Source organism: Pipistrellus kuhlii, unplaced genomic scaffold (assembly GCF_014108245.1).
Source record: "Pipistrellus kuhlii isolate mPipKuh1 unplaced genomic scaffold, mPipKuh1.p scaffold_m20_p_13, whole genome shotgun sequence".
Lineage (NCBI taxonomy): Eukaryota > Metazoa > Chordata > Mammalia > Chiroptera > Vespertilionidae > Pipistrellus > Pipistrellus kuhlii.
This window is the reverse complement of record NW_023425438.1, coordinates 38,413,377-38,432,905: the sequence shown is the minus strand read 5'-3', so window position 1 is coordinate 38,432,905 and position 19,529 is coordinate 38,413,377. Positions and strand designations below refer to the sequence as shown.

Sequence of the window (19,529 nt, the reverse complement as noted above, 5' to 3'; positions counted from 1 at the left end):
GAAACCTAATTACTATTAGTAATTAGTGTTGTTTTTGTGATTAGGCATTTCCCTTCTTTGGGAATCTCTTATGGGATTTGACCAACTTCTTTTCACTGAATTGTCAGGTACGCCATCTAACACAGGAGTGGATAAACATTTAGGGATTCATTATCAATGGACAAGAGCCTGACAAACCAGAATGCTGGGTAATTTACCAACATTTGTAATTGTTACCAACTGGGTAGAACTACTCAGAAAACATAAAAGCTTTTGTAGACTATAAAGGATGCTCAAGCTGGGTCGGGTGCGGCCAGGCCCGGAGCAGCAGCTGCCAGGCTGGGAGCGGCCAGGCCCGGAGCTGCCAGGTCAGGTGTGGCCAGGCCCAGAGCAGCAGCTGCCAGGCTGGGAGCTTCCAGGCCCGGAGCGGCTGGGCCCGGAGCAGCCAGGCCCGGAGCAGCAGCTGCCAGGCTGGGAGCAGCCAGGCCCGGAGCAGCAGCTGCCAGGCTGGGAGCAGCCGGGTCAGGTGCGGCCAGGCCCAGAGCAGCAGCTGCCAGGCTGGGAGCGGCCGGGCCCGAAGCAGCCAGGCCCAGAGCAGCCGGGTCGGGTGTGGCCAGGCTGGAAGCGGCCAGGCCTGGAGCTGCAGGGTCGGATGTGGCCAGGCCTGGAGCAGCAGCTGCCAGGCTGGGAGAGGCCAGGCCCAGAGCAGCAGCAGCCAAGCCCGGAGCAACCAGGTCGGGAGCGGCAGTGGCCAGACCCAGGGCAGCTGGTTGTGGAACGGACCAGAGCAACAGAGGCCAGGCCTGGAGCAGCCAGGCCTGGAACAGCTCGCTCCTCGCCTGCCCCTGCCTCACGGCGGCCTCTCAGACATGGCTGGAAACTTTTGCGGGAACTTGAGGGTCTGCTGAATCAAGTGATGAAGGCTTAGATCTGGATATGTTGAGTTAGTATAGTGCTGGGGTGTTGATCTGTGAGTGCCTTGTGCGGGGCCTGGATGAGGTTGGTTGACCTATTTGGAAATGTCTTTGTGTGAAGTGTATCTTTGGGCATGTGGAGGTATTATTGATATGAGAAAATGCTAAGTAACTGATTTACTATCTGAAAAGGGATTTACTATCAGGGAAAGGGAGGGAGGAAGAGACTGAACATAAACTGTGCATCTATGGGTGAGGACAATGGGGGAGGGGAAGGGGTGGAAGGTGGGGTGGGAACCTGGTGGAGGGGGGAAGAAATGAGGAACCTGTGTAATAATATGAACAATAAGGATTGATTTAAAATAAATAAATAAATAAATAAATAAAGGTTGCTCAGAGAACACAAGAGTGTACAACACAAAGTCTGGGATCAAAGTCTGTAAAGACTTGCATGGTTCCTTGCATTTTTGCTTCTCTATTGAACATAACTGCTGGGATCTCTCTCCACTTAACCTCTCCCAGTGCAGTAGTGCCTTGACCTTGATGCATTCTAAGTTTTCTCTTTCGCTGCTATACCTCTAGGACACACAGATGGATCACGTGGGAGGTGTTAATTATTTTTAGTTGCAGAGGAAACCAACAACCTTTGTTTGCTTAAGAAGACGTCTCGCCCTAGCTGGTTTGGCTCAGTGGGGATAGAGCATCAGCCTGTGGACTGAAAGGTTCCAGGTTTGATTCCAGCCACGGGCACATGCCCGGGTTGCGGGATCGATCTACAGTGAGGGGCATACAGGAGGCAGCCGATCCATGATTCTCTCATCACTGTCATCACTGCTGTTTCCCTCTCTCTCTCTCTCTCTCTCTCTCTCTCTCTCTCTCTCTCTCACTCTCTGTTCCTTCATCTTTGCAATCAATAAAAATATATTTTAAAAAAGAAGAAGATGTCTCAGCATCATGACAACAAATACCTCGGTGGATAGTTGATGAAGCTTGAGCCACTTGGCTTCCTTTCTTAATGCCTCTTCCTTTCAAAATGTGTATCAGAATGTCTTACACTGCATGTGAGAGTTGTTTTATCTGCTCTCTTTTATATGTGAACAGCATGTTGAACCTGACCTTAATGAAATTAGCTCAGTCAAGTTGCTACCCTTCGTCTAAGTGACGGCTCACAGTTTTTCTTCGCCTGCCACATTAACAGATGCAAGAGTTGTGGCTGCTGAAAGGCTGGTCCTGGGGAATTGTTCCCCAGGATACATCACGGGGGCTCACTTGGAAAGAAATAGGAGCAAGACAGCTGGTGAGGCAACAAAGAGCGAGTAGGGGCGGGTCTGGGAATCCAGCTGGTCTAACAGTTCTGAGGAGTTCTTGGCAAGCAGTTTCTAAGGGGACATTGCCAGCAGAGGTGCCATCATGTAAACACTGCCACCTTCAAAATGTCCTCACCCTATTGTTCCCTTTTATTTCAGTCATCAGCCTGACTTGTTAAAATCTAGGCTCCATTTGCTATTTTGTGTCTCACTTATTCTTCACCACACTGTAGGTCTGGCTTCTGCTTGCACCCACCATTGAAAGTTTTCTGGCTAAAACATTAGCAACTCCCTTTTTAAAAGGTCTTCAGTGTTCTATTTAAACTTAAAATTTATTTTTATTAAAAACACATATGAGTAGTTTGAAATTCAAATAGTTCTACCAAGTTTACATGAAGAATAGTCCCAGCCACCACCCGTTTTACCCAATGATAACTCCCCAAAGGCAGTCGCTAAGTAAATTATATATATATAAAATGCTAATATGCTAAATGTCCCTCTACCCATTCACTGGTCACTATGATGTGCACTGACCACCAGAGGGCAGACACTCAACACAGGAGCTACTGTGACGCGCACTGGCCATTTATAGAGAAATAGCAGCATGGACCTGGTACCGACAAAGCACTCAGCTTCCCCCAAGTGGTACACAGGCCCCGCTACCACCCCAGAGCCTTATCTCACCAAATCACAGCCAACGCTGCCAAGACCCCATGGAGCAAAATGTGGCCCACAGCCCTGCCCAGCCAAGAAACGGTGGCTGTGGGTACTGGGTAATGATGTCCTGTTGTAATGCCCAACTTCCTTTCCTGAGCAACAAACCATCCTATATAATAAAAGCCTAATATGCAAATTGACCAAATGGTGAAACAACCAATCACTATGATGTGCACTGACTGCCAGGGAGCAGAGGCTCAACAAAGGAGCTACCCTCAGGCCACAGGTCCCAGGCCAGCCAGGGCTGGTGCCAGCAGGGCCCCCACCTATCACCTCACTAGTCCCCCGATGATTGGTGCTGATCACTGGCCAGGCCTAGGGACCCTACCCATGCACGAATTTCATGCATCAGGCATATATATATATATATATATATATATATATATATATATATATATATATATATATATATATATATATATATATGGCTAATATGATGTGTCCATCTAGATAATGATGACATCAGGTAGCAACGCCCAGCTTCCTCTCCCTAGTGACAACTAGCCTGCTTGGAGTTTCTTCAGTCCATGAACACAACTTGCTTTAGAGCCAGGTGCAAACATTTCATGCTGTAACCAAATGTCTGCGAAGCGTTTTCCCTCATTTGATCCTCACAGAAGTCCTGGAGTAGGTAGATAGGAAATTCAGTGGAATCTTACTTTCTTTTCATTATCCAGAAAATATATTCTAAAGAAACTGCCAAATTTCTTTCTAAAGTGGTCACATTCTGACCAGCAATATGAGGGTTCCATGTTCTGCATGTTGTACAACACTTGATATTATCAGTCCTTTAAACTTTAGTCATCATATAGGTGTACAGAAGTATCTCATTGTGTTTTTAATTTGCATTTCCCTAGTGGCTAAGATATTGAGCATCTTTTCATGTGTTTATTGATCTTGCATATATCTTTTGTGAAGTGTCTGTTTAAATGTCACCCATTTTTTAAAATATATTTTATTCATTTTTTTTACAGAGAGTAAGGGAGAGGGATAGAGAGTTAGAAACATCGATAAGAAAGAAACATCGATCAGCTGCCTCCTGCACACCTCTCACTGGGGATGTGCTCGCAACCAAGGTACATGCCCTTGACTGGAATCAAACCTGGAACCCTTCGGTCCACAGTCCAATGCTCTATCCACCAAGCCAAACTGTCAGGGCTAAATGTCACCCATTCTTAGTTAGGTTGTTTTGCTTATTAGTTTTGAGTTGTAAGAGTTCTTTATACCAGACTTGTCAGAATCATTTTTTTTTTTCCAATTAACTATATTCCCACAGTTCCACAGTTCTCTTTATTACTAGTATTTTTAAATAGGGTAAGGCCTTATGTGTCTTAAAGCCTTTGAATTCTTTGTTGCCTTTGCTGTGCTCTCTCAGATTCACAACTTGCTTCCAGACCTCCTCCAGTTACTGTTCAAATGGCCCTTTTTGTGAGACATTTCTTAAACATCATATTTAATAGAGGCACCCCACCCTAGCTGTTTTAGCTCAGTGGATAGAGCATCCGCCTGGGGCTGAAGGGTCCTGGGTTCCTGTGGCCAAGGGCACATGCCAGGGTTGTGGGCTCGGTACCCTGTAGGGGGTATGCAGGTGGCAGCCGATCAATGATTCTCATCATTGATGTTTCTATCTCTCATTCCCTCTCCCTTCCTCTCTGAAATCAATAAAAATATATTAAACAAACAAACAAACAAAAAATACGAAGCACCACCCTTCTATTTTTTCTGCATAGCACATATGCAGAGGGCAGCTATATTTATTGTTTACGTGTCTTCTTGTGTAAGGAATAGTACTGAATGAGACGAGCCCCAACCATAAACACACACACACAACAAACAAACAAACAAACAAAAAACATGTAAAATACAGCCTGTTGCCCTAGCCGGTTGGCTCAGTGGATGGAGCCTCAGCCTGCAGACCGAAAGGGTCCTGGTTTGATTCCAGTCAAGAGCACCTGCACTTATCTCGGTTGGAGACTCCTTCCGCCTGTGCCCTGGTTAGGGCACCTGCAAGAGGCAACCAAACACATGGTTATTTCTGTCTTTCCCTCTCCCACTCTCTCTAAAAAATTAATGAAAAAAATACCCTCCGGTGAGGATTAAAAAAAAAAAAAAAAAAAAAAAGGATAAGAAAATCACTACCCCTGTTTCAATTTTTAAAAAATAATAAAAGACAGCCTGTGTAGGGGATTACATCCTCTCTTGGAGGCTGATACATTCAGGGATGATTTCATTAATGTAGTCACGATCTCTGCTTTTCCAAAGCAAACCTGGAGCGTGGACCCTAGAGCCTCCCTAAATGGCCGCCCCCGGAGCCAGAAGGAAACGGAGTCCCGGTGGCCCGCGGAAAGAACTGCTGGATCTGGACCAGCGGGGACGTGCTCATCTTGGCACAAAAAGGAAGTGATGACATCTCGCCCAGGACCCCACAGGGGTTAGGGACCCGGCTGAGACTCGCACCCGGGCCTCAGCTTCCGACCCGCGGCCGCTTCCAGGCCCCTCTTTGCCGGAAGTGACCTTGGCGGCTGCGGACCCCGCTTCGGGGAGGAAGGCCCGCGGGAGGGCTGCGGAGCGACCCAGGCCGGAACCTTCCTTCCGCGGGGAACGGACAGGAGCAGCCGGAGGAGGGCGGGGACGGTCTTCCCGGACGGACGCGGAGGCGGCGGTGAGTCCGTGCGGCGGGAGCGGGCCGGGCCGGCGGGAGGGAGGCGGCCGGCCGGAGGGAGCCGGCGGGGGAGCCGGAGGCCGCCGGAACCGGGGCTTCTGAGATGACGCCCGGCGCTCCCTGCGCCCCGGTTTAGGAAGCGCCCCCGGAGCCTGGCTTTGGGGCGTCGCCGGAAGTGAGGGACTCGGTCTCCCTTCGGGAGCGCACCGTCTGGGGTGCCCGACGCTCCATCCCTGTCAGGTGTGACAGGGACTGAGAGGGGCTCGGGTGATGGTCCCCGGCTCGGGGGCTGGTAAACGGCCTCCAGCCGCGAGCTGAAGGGAGGAGGACTGAGTCCGGGCCCCTGTCCCTGGGGCGGAGCGGGGGAGGCAGGGCCGGGCCGGGCCGGGGAGGCCCCTGCGGCCGGGGAGGGAGTGCGGGCCCCCGGCGCGGGGAGAGGTCGGGGCCCGGGGTCTGGCCGCCGGGACCGCAGTGGGGCCGGCCCGGGGCGGCGGGAGGACGGGTTCGGTTCACGTTGGAAAGGGCCCCGTAGCCGGTAGAGGGTGGGAGATGGGGGGGCAGGACTTGTGAGGCCGCCATTCCGCGGAGGCCGCAGCTGAGGGTGACGGCGGGGTGTGGGCTGGCGGCGGCGGGTGCGGGGAGCAGTGGGCTGGCCAAAGTGAAGCTAGGAGTCACATGGAAAAGTAAAATAAAATAAAAGAGAGTCAGGGGGCCCTGGCGGGCGGCGCCGTTGGCTGTAGCAGCTGTCCGGCCCGAGAGGGGCGTGTGCTGGAGGCGCCCATGGGCGCTTCTCTCGCGCGCTTTCTCGCTCTCCCTCTCCTATTCCATCCCTTCCGCTTTCTCTCTCTAAAATCAATAAGTAAACATATCCTCAGGTGAGAATATTTTTTATTGATCTCAGAGAGGAAGGGAGAGGGAGACACCAGTGATGAGAATCAGTGATCAGCTGCCTCCCGCACACCCTCTGCTGGGGATCCGGCTGGAAGCCGGGCATGTGCCCTTGAGCGGAATCGAACCTGGGACCCTTCAGTCCTCCGGCCCAGGCTCAATCCACTGAGCCAAACCAGCTAGGGCAAGAAAAGAAAATCACAACCCCTGTTTCGTTTTTTTAAAAATAATAAAATAAAATACAGCCTGTGTCGGGGATCACGTCCTCTCTTGGAGACAGATGTAGTCAGGATGGTAAAATACATGGAGAGGCTGAGCGTGGTCCGGAGCCAGGAGGTTCCGGTCGGATTCCCTTCAGGGTACATACAAGGATGCCTGCTCACCATGGATGTTTCTCTCTCTCTTCCTCCCTCTCTGAAATCAATAATATATATATATATATATATATATATATATATATATATATATATATATATATATATATAATTTTTTTTAAATAGAAGTGAAATTGGCAAGACTTTATAGATTAAATATGCTATTTAAGTATTATGATTCTAAGTTTCTGGCCTGAGTGAATTCAAAACAAAACAATTTTGATGTGTGCTAGGGGTTCCTTTTTCTCTAATGTAAAAACAAACCACAGAAAGTGTTTTCCTCCATGATTATATGTACTTAGTTAATTTTGTGTGCTCTCTAGAAAACTCAGAACATACACAAATTTTTTATGCAGGAGAGTAAAAAAGTATCTATAGCTCTAACCGGTTAGCTCAGTGGTTAGAGCATCGGCCTGCAGACTCAAGGGTCCCAGGTTCAATTCTGGTCAAGGGCATGTACCTTGGTTGTGGGCACATCCCCAGTGGGGGGAGGGTGCAGAAGGCAGCTGATCTGATGTTTCTCTCTCATGGATGTTCCTAACTCTCTATCCCTCTCCCTCTCTGTAAAAAAACAATAAAATATATTTTAAAAAATTATAACCCAACTACCCAAGAGGGCCATTTTTTGGTGTATTAAGTTAGATTTAATTCCACCAAGTTAAAGATAACTTTTTGATGTGTTTTCCTTTAAGTTTGTGTGCGCATCTTTTATAAAAACCCATGATTTATGCTGAATTTTACATTTTGTTTTCCAATCATAGATTTTTATTTAATGTTCTTTATTACTATTTTGTCTTTACTCTTAAGACTTTAGGTATTAATGGTTGTTTTGTCACAACTAATCCCCTGTTAACTAGCTAATAGGTTTCAACATTTTACTGTTGGAATGAGAGGGACCTCTCATGACATAAATTCTCAGATGTCCAAAATGGAGCCCACCCGGTGGGAGATAACGTGAACCTATCAATTTGCCTCACCGAAGTATCTAATTAAGGCTTTGATTGAAATTGTTTTAAAGATCAAATTTTTGCAAGATTTTGTCTTTCCATCCAAGGTTATAGTTATGTCTTCCTCATTATTCAAGCTGTCTCTTATGCTTCTTTCATGTCTTTGTACCGGTATGTACCCTTTCCTTGTTAAATTATGTTTAAGAAAGGGCTAATTTACTGATTATTTAGTAATGTGCCTTCTCTGCTGATATTCCATGTGTGAAATGATTGTCATATCATACTTTTATTTATAAAATTACTTTCTCCCTTAATATGTGTCTAGGTTTTGCTAAAATACAAATAAAATGGCGAGATCAGAAAGTTTATAAAGGCTGTGTAGAAGAGAGGTTTTGAAACCGGACACATGAGTCTGAGGCCACCTGTCACTATTTGAGCCAAATTAGGCAGAAACAGGGTTGAATTCTATAGGAGCTGACTGTATGGGGAGACCAGTCAGTCACCCTGGAAATTCTACTCTGACCCTCCCCCTTCCCCCCAAACTGGCTGTTTATATACACAAAGGGAGAAGATAGCTGCATGCGGCTGTGAGCTGCAAGTGTAACATAAAAAGGGGAGGGCAGAGTCTGCTGTCCGGCTTCAGGAGCTCAAAGTCCAATAACAAGGTGGCTAATCTTTTATGATGGTACAAACAGCCCAGCCCGAGAAAAACTCCCAGAGGGGGTCAGGGTCCGGCACAGCAACCAAAGGGAAGCATGTCCTGTCCTTGGTCTGTTCTCAGAATGCATTTCTTTTCTGAGTCGTGGACCCATCGAGGCATCTTATCTTTTTACAGCCTGTTTCACCCTCCAGTTTCCCAGTGTCTGTAAGAAAACTTATCTATAGTTAGCAAGGTGAACAATTATTAGACAACTGTGGCTCTATCCTTATCTCATGCCCTTCCCCACTATCCGTATTGTTAATACTGTAGGTAATTTGCAGCCTAAACAATTCCTGGTGTTCCGCTCCTAGTCAGCTGCTGGGAAGCTGCCCCTCAGCCCTGCCTCAGCTCCTCACCGGTACCACCAGGGCATCGGGCAGCAGCCGTGATCCTTCCCCAAGTGAAGGAAAGCACAGACAGCTCAGCCCAGGAGGAAGATAAGATCCCAGGAGGACGCCAAGTGTGCTTTTGGGGTGGATTTTTCTAGTTTTTAGTTAAATACAATAATTGTATCATGATTAAAGTTTTTAAATTTATTAGCAAGGATGTTTGTTATGAATTATAATGTTAACTTTTAAACAAAAGAGGCTTTTGGTCTTTTTTGGTTTTATGCAATAGAATCCTGCTTACCTATGAAATGCAGTTAACGCATCAGCTGGACCTATTTCCCGAATGCAGGGTGACCCTTCTGTTATTTAAAGATGTTAAAAATGCCGGAGACTTGAGAAAAAAGGCCATGGAAGGTGCTATTGATAGTTCATTGATAAACCCTACAGTGGTAAGTACCAGTGAGAATGAATGAGACATATGGGCATTTAAGAATATGTTACTTTCTCATGATGTAATAGGTTAGCCTAAAATCGCCATCTTCGGGTAAAAAGTTCTTGTCCAAACTATGGAGTGGAGTCAGATTTGGGCATTGAGTGTGATAGTGCATGGAAGCCGAAGCTTCAGGCCCTGTACTGGGAGGTGGGAAGGTGGGCCTGGCTTCATAAGGGCAGGAGCCTGGATCTCCATTTCTCCCCTGAAATCCTACCGCGCTGACGCGCACACACTGAGGGACCACGTTGCCAGGACTTCATCCCAACTCTGCCAGTGGTTAGGTCTTTGCACAGATGGTAGCCAACTTGTATATAGTGTTTACTCTGGTCTGACATCATCCCGCTACCAAGTGCTTTACCTATACTGGCTCACTTCACAGCAACTCTGTGAAGTAAGTACAGTGATTACCCCCTCCTAACGCATCAGCTGGACCTATTTCCCGAATGCAGGGTGACCCTTCTGTTATTTAAAGATGTAAAAATCTGCGGAATCTGCCCGGCCTGTAAGTGACACAGCTGGTATTCAAACCCAGAGATTCCCTCTTTGTTTCATCTACTGCAGGTGAATAAGAATACCGATTTCATAGGGTAGTTTTTAGAATTAAAGAATAATAGAGGTATAAAATGATTAGAATATGACTTTTTTCCCATAATATTAGCCCTTGATAAATGTTAGTTTTAATTTTTTTTACTATTTAAGTTTATTGAAGCTTTAAAATTCTATGATTTTCTGAATACCCAGGCCCTTGAGATAGCAATTTTGGAAATATACCAATAGTTCATAGGGATTGTGATGAAGTAAAACAGCCTGACCTTGGAGTTATGAGATAGAGCATGCATCTTCAGAGTACTCCAGATTCTCTGTGTGTAATTCTCTTTGGTTTTGTTTTGTTTTGCTTTTTTTTTTTTGGTAGATTGTCGATCCATTTCAGATACTTGTGGCAGCAAACAAAGCAGTTCATCTCTACAAACTAGGAAAAATGAAGACGAGAACTCTATCTACTGAAATTATTTTCAACCTGTCCCCAAATAACAATGTAATTAATATGGATTTTACTTAACTTTATTTCTGCTCTCCTTGCCATGACAGTATGAGAGTTCCCCAGTGTTGAGTTGGAGGCTAAATTCCTGTAAGTCTATTGTTAGTAACAAACCAGAGGAGTAGTGAAAAGAGGTCTAGAGAGGTCTGGACTGAGAGTTGAAGTTTAGCTCTGCCTTTTACTAGAGAAATAAGCTTTGGACTTGGTATTGAGCAATCAGAAGTTTTGCTAAATGAAGTGAGCATAGTTTTATTTGTATAGGATCAGGAAGATCTCTCTAAGTGACTTCTGAATCTGAATGATAAAACAGTAGGCATGGATATTTGTGTGCTTTGTATGCATTTTTTATTCTTCCTGTAAACTCCTTCAGCATGGAACCCATGTCTTTTCCATCTACGAGAAGCCTTCTTGCTACCTAGAACAGCCCTTAACACGTGCTCATTCCCACACTCAGGGTAGGAAGAGTTTATGGTTTGAGATACTGATCGTAACTCAAAAGTTTTGAGCTAAAGACATTCCACATGTGGCACATGAAAATAAAAAATAGCTGAAATTTTGCTGATGAAGTTGTAGTATTACCACGACTATTCATAACACAATCAGGTACTAATGTCATCAAAAGAAAACTTAGGAAACCTGTGGTATGGTTTAAATACAGATGTTTGAAATATTCATGAAATGCATGAAAATAGAATCCCCCAGTATCTGGAGGAAAAAATTACCAGGTAATTATTGTTTCTTTGAGAACATTTGAAATAATTCAAGAAACTATTCAATTCAATAGACATCTAGGAACAGAAGGAACAGATATGTTCCTGAGGAAGGCAGATGAACAAATGCCCTAAGATAAATGATACGGTGGACTAATAATTCACATCTGTGGGAACAGCAAAGAACAGTTCTGTGAGGAGGAGGGTGCAGGAGGGGGTGACATTTGAACTGGACCTTGAGGGAGAGGCACTCCAGGCTGAACATAGAGTGAGCACATACAGACAATGAGGTATGACGTGATGGGATCTCCAGACAGGCCAGCCTGGCTGAGAACAGGAGTGCAGGGCTGAGGGTCACGGGGCCGGAGGAGGGGTGATTTGTGTGCCTTTCGAGGAAATCTGAACTTGATTCCACAGGATGAGGTGCCCCTTTGAGCAGAGAGTGCTGTAGAGGCAGAACTGATGGGTGTTGGAAAGGGATTATTGAAGATAAAACTAGGCGGAGAGAACCCTCAGGATGTGAAAATACCCTGAGCAGGAAGAAAGATGGTGAGGTGCTTCAGACATAGAAACTATTGCTTTATTGTCCTTCCCCCCCCCCCAGATTTCAGAGGCTTTGAAAAAATTCGGTATCTCAGCAAATGACACTTCAGTTCTAATTGTTTGCATTGAAGATGGAGAAAAACAAATAGATAAAGAAGACCTAATAGCTAAGGTAGAAGGTCAGCAAGTTTCCCTGGAAAATCTTCCTGAAATAACAAATATTACAGAAGTCAAAAAGGTTTGTAAACCCACATTTGTAGAAGGTGATAGTTTGTTGTTGTTTTTTTTACTTTTTTTTTTAACCCTCACAGGAGGATATGTTGGTTGATTGATTGATTGATTGATTGATTTTTTTAGACCAAGGAAGGGGGAGAGAGAGAAACATCAATCGCTTACCTCCCGTATGCTCCCTAACTGGGGAGAGAACCCGCAACCTAGGTAAGTGCCCTGACCAGGAATCGATGCTCCGACCAACAGCCACCCAACCGTGGCATTTTTTTTGAACTTTTAAGAAAGGTTAACATAACTAAAAATTACTTAAAAATTATGCAAAGAATTGGAAGAGGCAGGTTTGTGTAAAGTACGATTAGAAACTTGGTTGATAAAAGCATTTTCTAATTAAGAAAAAATAGACAACTTTAGATGTCAAGCTTACATAGTTATATTACATTTGTAATATAAGTTTAGTATGTAGATGTATGCCTTTAAACTGGTATAAATTTGGTTTCTATGTTTAAAGAGCTACCACCATAATTGCAATTTAAAGGGCACTTTTGACATATGTGATGCATCTACTTTGCATATTTTAGTCACATTGTAATTTCATACTGTTGTTGCAATAATTGAATGAAAAATGATTTCACTTACACGTTTCTGTAATAAAAGTTAGTGCATGAATATATTAGCATACCATAATTTGTATTCTATTTTTTATAGATATATAAACTGTCTTCACAAGAAGAAAGGATTGGGACATTATTGGATGCTGTCATTTGTAGAATGTCAACAAAAGATGTTTTGTGAAATGACAGAAGCATTAAAAATGTTCAGCATTTATAAAAAAAACATCGCTTTTTCTTTTCTTATAAAACTAGCGGCCTGGCGCACAAAATTTGTGCGTGTGGGGAGGGGTGTTCCTTAGCTCAGCCTGTGCCCTCACAATCTGGGACCCCTCGGGGGATGTCTAACTGCTGGGGATTGGCCCTAAACCAGCAGTCGGACATCCTGGCACAATCGGGATGCTGCATGCACCAGGGACCATACTTTTTATACGGGTGAAAGGCACCCGTAGCTGAGATGAGGCCTTAGCTGGCCGGCTCCCAGAGTCACTGCAAGGCTCCCAGAGTCACTGTAGCTGCACATACACCTTGCTGTTGTATGTGCAGCTACATTTATTTGCCTTTATTAAAATAAGTGGTACATAACATGATCCTTCTGAGGCAGTAGTACCATTTCCCCCATCTCTGGGTGGGAAAACTGAAGCAGAGAGAAGATAAGTAATTGGCTTTGTCACACAGTTATTAGTGTCAGAATCAGGGCTGACCACAAAATGTGCAGGCCAGGGTCCATGCATGTCATCGCTGCATCATCCTATTTTTTCAGGGTTAGTGTAGCCTTGCCAAGTTTTAATGTTTAAATCTAAGAGACTGTTCCCAATATATAGGATAGGGGCCCTAGGCCTGGCCAGTGATCAAGGCCGATCTGTGGGGTGACAGGTGGGGTGATCAGGGAGACCCCTTTGGCACCCGCCTTGGCTGGCAGCCTGGCACTGCCTGCTGGCTAGCCCTGCCCCCTGCCACTGCCACCCGTCACCTCCCTCTGTGAGGCGACCAGTGGGCAGGGCGATGGGGGGCCCCTGCTGTCACCCGCCTTGGCTGGCAGCCTGGAGCTACCTGCTTACTGGCCCCAACCTAGGGCAGCTCCTGCGTTGAGCATCTGCTCCCTGGTGGTCAGTGCACATCGTAGTGACTGACGGTTCCACAGGTGGTTCTGCCATTCAGTTGATTTGCATATAAGGGTTTTGTTATATTGGGTTTATACACTGAGTGGCCAGATTATTATCTCTGAATATATAATAATCTGGCCACTCAGTGTGTGTGTGTGTGTGTGTGTGTGTGTGTGTGTGTGTGTGTATTAGAGGCCTGGAGGTTGAATTCGTGCATGGGTAGGGTCTGGCCAGCCTGGCCAGGGGGAGAGAACATGGACAGTTGGCTGGCCTGCCTGCTGGTCGAACTCCTGGTCGAGGGGACAATTTGCATATTAGCCTTTTATTATATAGGATATACACTGAGTGGCCAGATTATTATGCATTCATAGATCATAATAATCTGGCCACTCGGTGTATATATTCATTATAGAAAATTTTGAAACAGATGGTATAATGGGGGAAAATCTAATCCTACCTGTTAATATTTTCAAAGATAATCACTGTTAGTGTTATTTGTTATTCTAGTCTTTTATTTTTATTCAGATGTATTTTATTTTTATATAATTGGAATAGTAATTTGCAAACATTTGTTGGATGTCTAAAAGCTTTTTGCCTTAGTGTTTTGTTTTTTGTTTGGTTTGTTTTTTTAATATATTTTATTGATTTTTTACAGAGAGGAAGGGAGAGAGATAGAGAGCCAGAAATGTCAATGAGAGAGAAACATCGACCAGCCGCCTCCTGCACACCCCCTACCGGGGATGTGCCCGCAACCAAGGTACATGCCCTTGACCAGAATCGAATGTGGGATCTTTCAGTCTGCAGACCGACGCTCTACCACTGAGCCAAACCGGTTTCGGCTGCCTTAGTGTTTTATATACAGTAGCTCATAACACCTTTTGGGATAGATGCTGTTATTACCCTCATTTTACACACAGCCACTAAGAGATCATGCTAACTTGCCCAAGGTCCAACCACTAATATAAAATCATGTTTTATAAGTGATTTGTGTTTGTTTGTTTTTTTTCATTTCGATTGTATCAGTCAAGGTAGACTAGGTTAGGGTTGGCAAACCTTTCTATGAAGGGGCAGATCAGGCCAAGTGGTCTCTTGCATCTACTCAGCTCTCCCTGCTGTAGTGCAGGGACAGCCACAGACAGTACATGAAGGATGAGCATGGTGGTTCTCCAGTAAAATTGGAAATAAGGGATGGGCAGGAGACTGAGGACTGTGGTTTGTGGAGTTCTGGGTTAGGTTGGGCTGCAGTTCCGATCCCTAAAGTTCACTGGCTTCACATGACAGAAGCTCCTTGCTCGCTCTGTATAGGCAGCGGGAATCGGCGGGAAGCCTTGCAGTGACTCTGGGAGCCGGCCAGCTAAGGCCTCATCTCAGCCTGTGCCCTGTGGGCCACTGCTCAGCTGGGAGGAACGCTGACTCGGCAGTTCCTAAGCTCCCACAGGGAAGGGACTCATCACTCACAGCCAGTCACGGCCAGGCCAACTTCACAGCGGGGAGAAGTGGGGTCCGGCCATGTGCCAGAAAGCGAGTGGTCGTGATTTTCATCACCATCGCTCCTGATGAAGTGCAGAAGCCCTCATGCTCTGTGCTAAGCACTTTGACGCACCACCTCACATGGTCCTCATTACAATGGGGAAAACCAGACGTGTTCTCCCAGGTCTCCGTCAGGAAATTCAAGTGTGCAAAACAATTGCAAATGTTATTGGAAAGTAGGTTGCAGTCCTTGTGGCACTCAGGCTGCATTGTGTTTGTCATGGTGCTTGGGCTCCTTTAGAACAATTCTTTAAAAAATAATAATGTTGAGATTTTTTTAAAGAGTACTCTAGATGTTTTTCAAAATTCCACAATCTGGAATGGTTTGTGATTTGAATCAGTTCAAATGTTTTCGGGAATAATAGATGGATTTTGTGTCCTTCCGGTATATTTACATAAATAAAGGCATGTTTCCCCTGAAGCTGAGAGAGGCTGCTTCCTCCAGAGCTCCAGATGCTGCGGTCAGGGTTAAATGTCGTTCTGTGATACCCAGCTGCTGTGTCCTCTTCCCATGCCCTCACAAACACGCTCGTTTTATCGCTCTGCAACATTTCACTTACGCAGTTCCATTGGTGTTGCTTTCAAATTTTTGCCTCACCTTTGCAAGTAAATCTTGGTACATGTTTCTCCTTTATTTTTTTAAAATATATTTTTATTGATTTCAGAAAGGAAAGGAGGGGAAGAGAGAGAGAGAGAAACATGAATGATGAGCAAGAATCATTGATCTGCTGCCTCCTCCACTCCCCACATTGGAGATTGAGCCCTGACCAGGAATCCAACGTGACCTTTTGATTCATAGGTCAACACTCAACTATTAGTCACGCTGGCCAGACTGTTCTCTTTATTTATTTATTTTTTAATATATAATAAATCTTTATTCAAATTATTACAGGTGTTCCTCTCCCCCCACCCCCATAGCTCCCCTTCACCTGATTCCTCACCCCACCCCATGCCCTTACCCCCTGCCACTGTCTTCATCCATAGGTGTAAGGTTTTTGTCCAATCTCTTCCTGCACCTCTCAGATCCCCCTCTCCCTGAGGATTGTCAGTTGACTCCCTTTCTATGTCCCTAATTCTATTATATTCACCAGTCCATTCTGTTCTTCAGATTTTTAGATGCACTTGTTGGTAGCTATGGATTTGATGTCTTTTTGTTGTTCATAGTTTTCACCTTTACCTTTTTCTTCTTCCTCTTCTTAAAGAATACCATTCAGCATTTCATGTAATCCTGGTTGGTGATGAATTCCTTTAGCTTTTGCTTGTCTGTAAAGCTCTTTGTCTGACCTTCAATTCTGAATGATAGCTTTGCTGGCTAGAGTAATCTTGGTTGTAGGTTCTTACTATTCATCACTTTGAATATTTCTTGCCACTTCCTTCTGGCCTGCATAATTTCTGTTGAAAAATCAGCTGACAGTCATATGGGTACTCCCTTGAAGGTAACTAATGTTTTTCTCTTGCTGCATTTAATATTCTCTTTTTGTCTTTTGCCCTTGGCATTTTAATAATGATGTGTCTTGGTGTGGATTCCTCTTGTTTGGGGTTCTGTGCGCTTCCTGGATTTGTAAGTCTATTTCTTTCACCAGGTAGGGAAAGTTTTCTGTCATTATTTCTTTCAATAGGCCTTCAATATCCTGCTCTCTCTCTTCTTCTGGCACCCCAAAAATCCAGATGTTGATATGCTTAAAGCCGTCCCAGAGGCTTCTTACACTATCCTCATGGCAGACAGTCTAGCTTCTCCCCAGAAACAGTATTTCAGAGAGATCGGGAGCTTGTCTCTCTTCTGGTTGAAGAAAGCAACGCCTTCTGCCAGCCGGGATCTGCTGCCAGCCTAGCATCCCCGTACCTCAGTTTTTCAGTGCTTGTGCCCTGAATTCTCTTTTCTCTTTCAATCTAGTTGTAGAGCTTCCTTTCAGCGAGCTTTCCTGTGGTTCTGGGTGATAAACGTTTTGTTTTTAGTTGTAGTTTTGAAATTGTTGTGCATGGCAGCAGTTTGTGTGTTTACCTAAGCTGTCATCCTGGATCTCCCAGACTCTTCTCTTTAGAACAGCTTCCCTGAAGTGGAATTACTGGGATGAGGGTATGCATCCACTAAAGGCTTTAATACAGGCAGGTGCTCTGTGCAATTTGATAGGTCATGCGATTTGCCTCCTTCATTAAGGATTACATATTAAAGCCAAAAGCTGGCTCTCTGCTGTGAACTCTTACCCAGGAGGTCATTGTTACTCCAATCTCCCCAGTCCTGAACGGAGCCATCTCAGAGGAAGGGTCTTTAATCACCTATGTCCACTCCCCCATCACACACTCAGACCTACAGGGACTGCTCACAGGTCCTGTGCTGGCCTTTCAGGCTGTTCCAGACCCTTTCCCAGCTCCCAGATAATGACCGTCATTGCAAAGTGAAAGGAGAATAGGCTTCCTGCCCAGCTCCCTGGCACTGGGGTTGATGATTGACATGGCCGGGAGCCAGCCAATGAGGCGGCCTCCAGGCCCTGGCCCCAGAGCCAGAGCCAGCCCCGCACAGTCTTCTTGGAGGCCAGTCAGAGGCTGAGGGAGGAGGCCAGGCTGAGGCCACCCTGGACATTGGAGGCTTCTGTGGTGACAGGTGAGAGGACGCGGGAGGAAGGACAGGGCTCTGGGGGTGGCCGGCAGCCCCGGGCCCTCCTCTGGCTCTCAAGGAACACAGGGCCAGGCTGGGCATCGGGCTCCTCAGCCACCTCTGCAGCCTGACCCTTTGCCGTCGAGGAGGAAGGAGCCTTTGCTGAGACTGTGCTGGGGACACAGCTTCCTGCAAAGTGCGGCCTGGCAGAGGCACCAAAGGGTAAAGGGCGCCTGCTCTGGCTGCTGCACAGTGGCACCAAGGTAGCAAGGGGCTGAGAGGAGAGGCAGGAAGAGGAGAAGAGGACCCTAGCTGGTTGGCTCAGTGGATAGAGTGTCAGTCTGCAGACTGAATTGTCCCAGGTTAGATTCCAGTCAAGGGCACATGCCTCAGGCCCAGGCCCTGGTTGGGGCACATACAGGAGGCAAACAATCGGGTTTCTCTCACATAGGTATTTCTCTCTGTCTTTCCCTCTCTCTTTCACTCTCTCTAAAAATCAATGGAAAAATATCCTCGGGTGAGAATTTTTTTAAAAAGGATGTGAGGGGAGAAGTGGAGGGGGGCTGGTACTTTATATACCAGAGCTTTGCATCCGTTGTTTTATCAAATTGTCAGAACAACCTCAGAAGGCAGGCTTTGATTTTATGCTGCTGTACAGAGGAAGAGGCCCAGAGAGGTTAAGCAACATGCCCAAGGTCACACAGCTACGAAGGAATGGAGCCAGGCCAAATGCAGGCCTTTCTGACCCCACACCTGCTCCCAGCGGCTGTGACCTACCTCCTGGGGCAGCAGCAGAGAGACCAGCCCTTCAGCAGGAGCTCTGGTTCCCAGGAGGTGGGAGATGGGGTTCTCACTTGGCTTCCTCTCTCTTCCCCAGGACTGCCAGGCTCTCTCTGCTGGACCCACAAGCCTCCCATGGCGCCTTTTCACATCCGCAAGTACCAGGAGAGCGACCGCCCGCGCGTCCTGGACCTGTTCTCCCGGGGCATGCTTGAGCACGCCCCCATCACCTTCCGCCACCTCCTGAGGCTGCCACAGACTCTTGTGCCCTTGCTTGGGGGGCCCCTGGCCCTGCTTCTGGTCTCTGGGTCCTGGCTTCTGGCCCTGGTGGCCGGCCTCGCCCTCCTGGCCGCCCTGAGGGTCCTGGCCAAATACCCCTGGAGCCAGTATGTGTCCAACTGTTTGCGCACAGACATGTGCGACATCAGCAAAACCTACCTGAGCGAGCCGGGCTCCTGCTTCTGGGTGGCCGAGCGTGAGGGGCAGGTGGTGGGCACGGTGGCAGCCCTGCCCGCTGGGGGGCCCGGCCTGCGGAAGGAGCAGCTGGAGCTGTTCCGCTTAAGCGTGTCCTGGGAGCACCGGGGCCAGGGGATCGCCAGAGCCCTGGTCAGGACCGTCCTGCAGTTTGCGCGGGACCAGGGCTGCAGCGAGGTGGTCCTCAGCACTAGCATGCTGCAGCACTCCGCCCTGGCCCTCTACCAGAGCATGGGCTTCCGCAAGACCGGACAGTACTTCCCCGCCATGATTAACAGGATAACTGCTATTCACATAGTTCATTTAACCTACCGGCTCCCCTCGGCTCAGGCCTCTGAGGCGCCAGGGCAATGACAGGGCCTGTGATCTGTGTCATTGTGGATTAGTCAGGATAGCACAGGCTCTGCCAGTGTAACAAGCTCACCCCGAATCTCACTGTGACAGCTCAGTAAAGCTTCTGTTTGTTCACATCGAGCCCCACGGGGATGGTGGTGGTTCTGCTCCATTTAGTCTTCTTCAGATGCCACTGTTTTCAGGTAACTAGTGATACAAGACTGTTCATAAAGTCAATCACAAAAGAATAATAAACATTTACTTCGCTG

At 46.7% G+C, this 19,529-nt stretch overlaps 2 protein-coding genes across 6 annotated transcripts; both read left to right on the top strand.

The window, feature by feature from the left end:
• The first annotated feature begins 5,273 nt into the window (after positions 1-5,273).
• On the top strand, positions 5,274-19,529 carry LOC118717542 (putative N-acetyltransferase 8B). 5 transcript variants are annotated; one of them, XM_045580914.1, is made up of 2 exons: positions 5,274-5,579; positions 18,551-19,529. In XM_045580914.1, the coding sequence occupies exon 2, from the start codon at positions 18,589-18,591 to the stop codon at positions 19,279-19,281; it is 693 nt and encodes a 230-aa protein (XP_045436870.1). In that variant the 5' UTR covers positions 5,274-5,579; positions 18,551-18,588; the 3' UTR covers positions 19,282-19,529. The 5 variants fall into 5 exon arrangements, with proteins under 5 accessions (XP_045436870.1, XP_045436869.1, XP_045436867.1 ...); XM_045580913.1 differs by lacking the exon at positions 5,274-5,579 and adding an exon at positions 9,167-9,266; XM_045580911.1 differs by lacking the exon at positions 5,274-5,579 and adding an exon at positions 11,729-11,840.
• TPRKB (TP53RK binding protein) lies at positions 6,415-12,667 on the top strand. Its single transcript, XM_036435733.2, has 5 exons — positions 6,415-6,454; positions 9,107-9,266; positions 10,224-10,346; positions 11,664-11,840; positions 12,539-12,667. The coding sequence occupies exons 2-5, from the start codon at positions 9,126-9,128 to the stop codon at positions 12,623-12,625; spliced, it is 528 nt and encodes a 175-aa protein (XP_036291626.1). The 5' UTR covers positions 6,415-6,454; positions 9,107-9,125; the 3' UTR covers positions 12,626-12,667.

Excerpts from the sequence above, each read along its gene's own strand:
- TPRKB (XM_036435733.2), top strand. The coding sequence starts at position 9,126 with ATGCAGTTAACGCATCAGCTGGACCTATTTCCCGAATGCAGGGTGACC. Across the intron at positions 9,267-10,223 it reads CATTGATAAACCCTACAGTG|ATTGTCGATCCATTTCAGAT; the intron begins GTAAGTACCAGT and ends TTTTTTTGGTAG. Across the intron at positions 11,841-12,538 it reads ATATTACAGAAGTCAAAAAG|ATATATAAACTGTCTTCACA; the intron begins GTTTGTAAACCC and ends TATTTTTTATAG.
- LOC118717542 (XM_045580914.1), top strand. The coding sequence starts at position 18,589 with ATGGCGCCTTTTCACATCCGCAAGTACCAGGAGAGCGACCGCCCGCGC.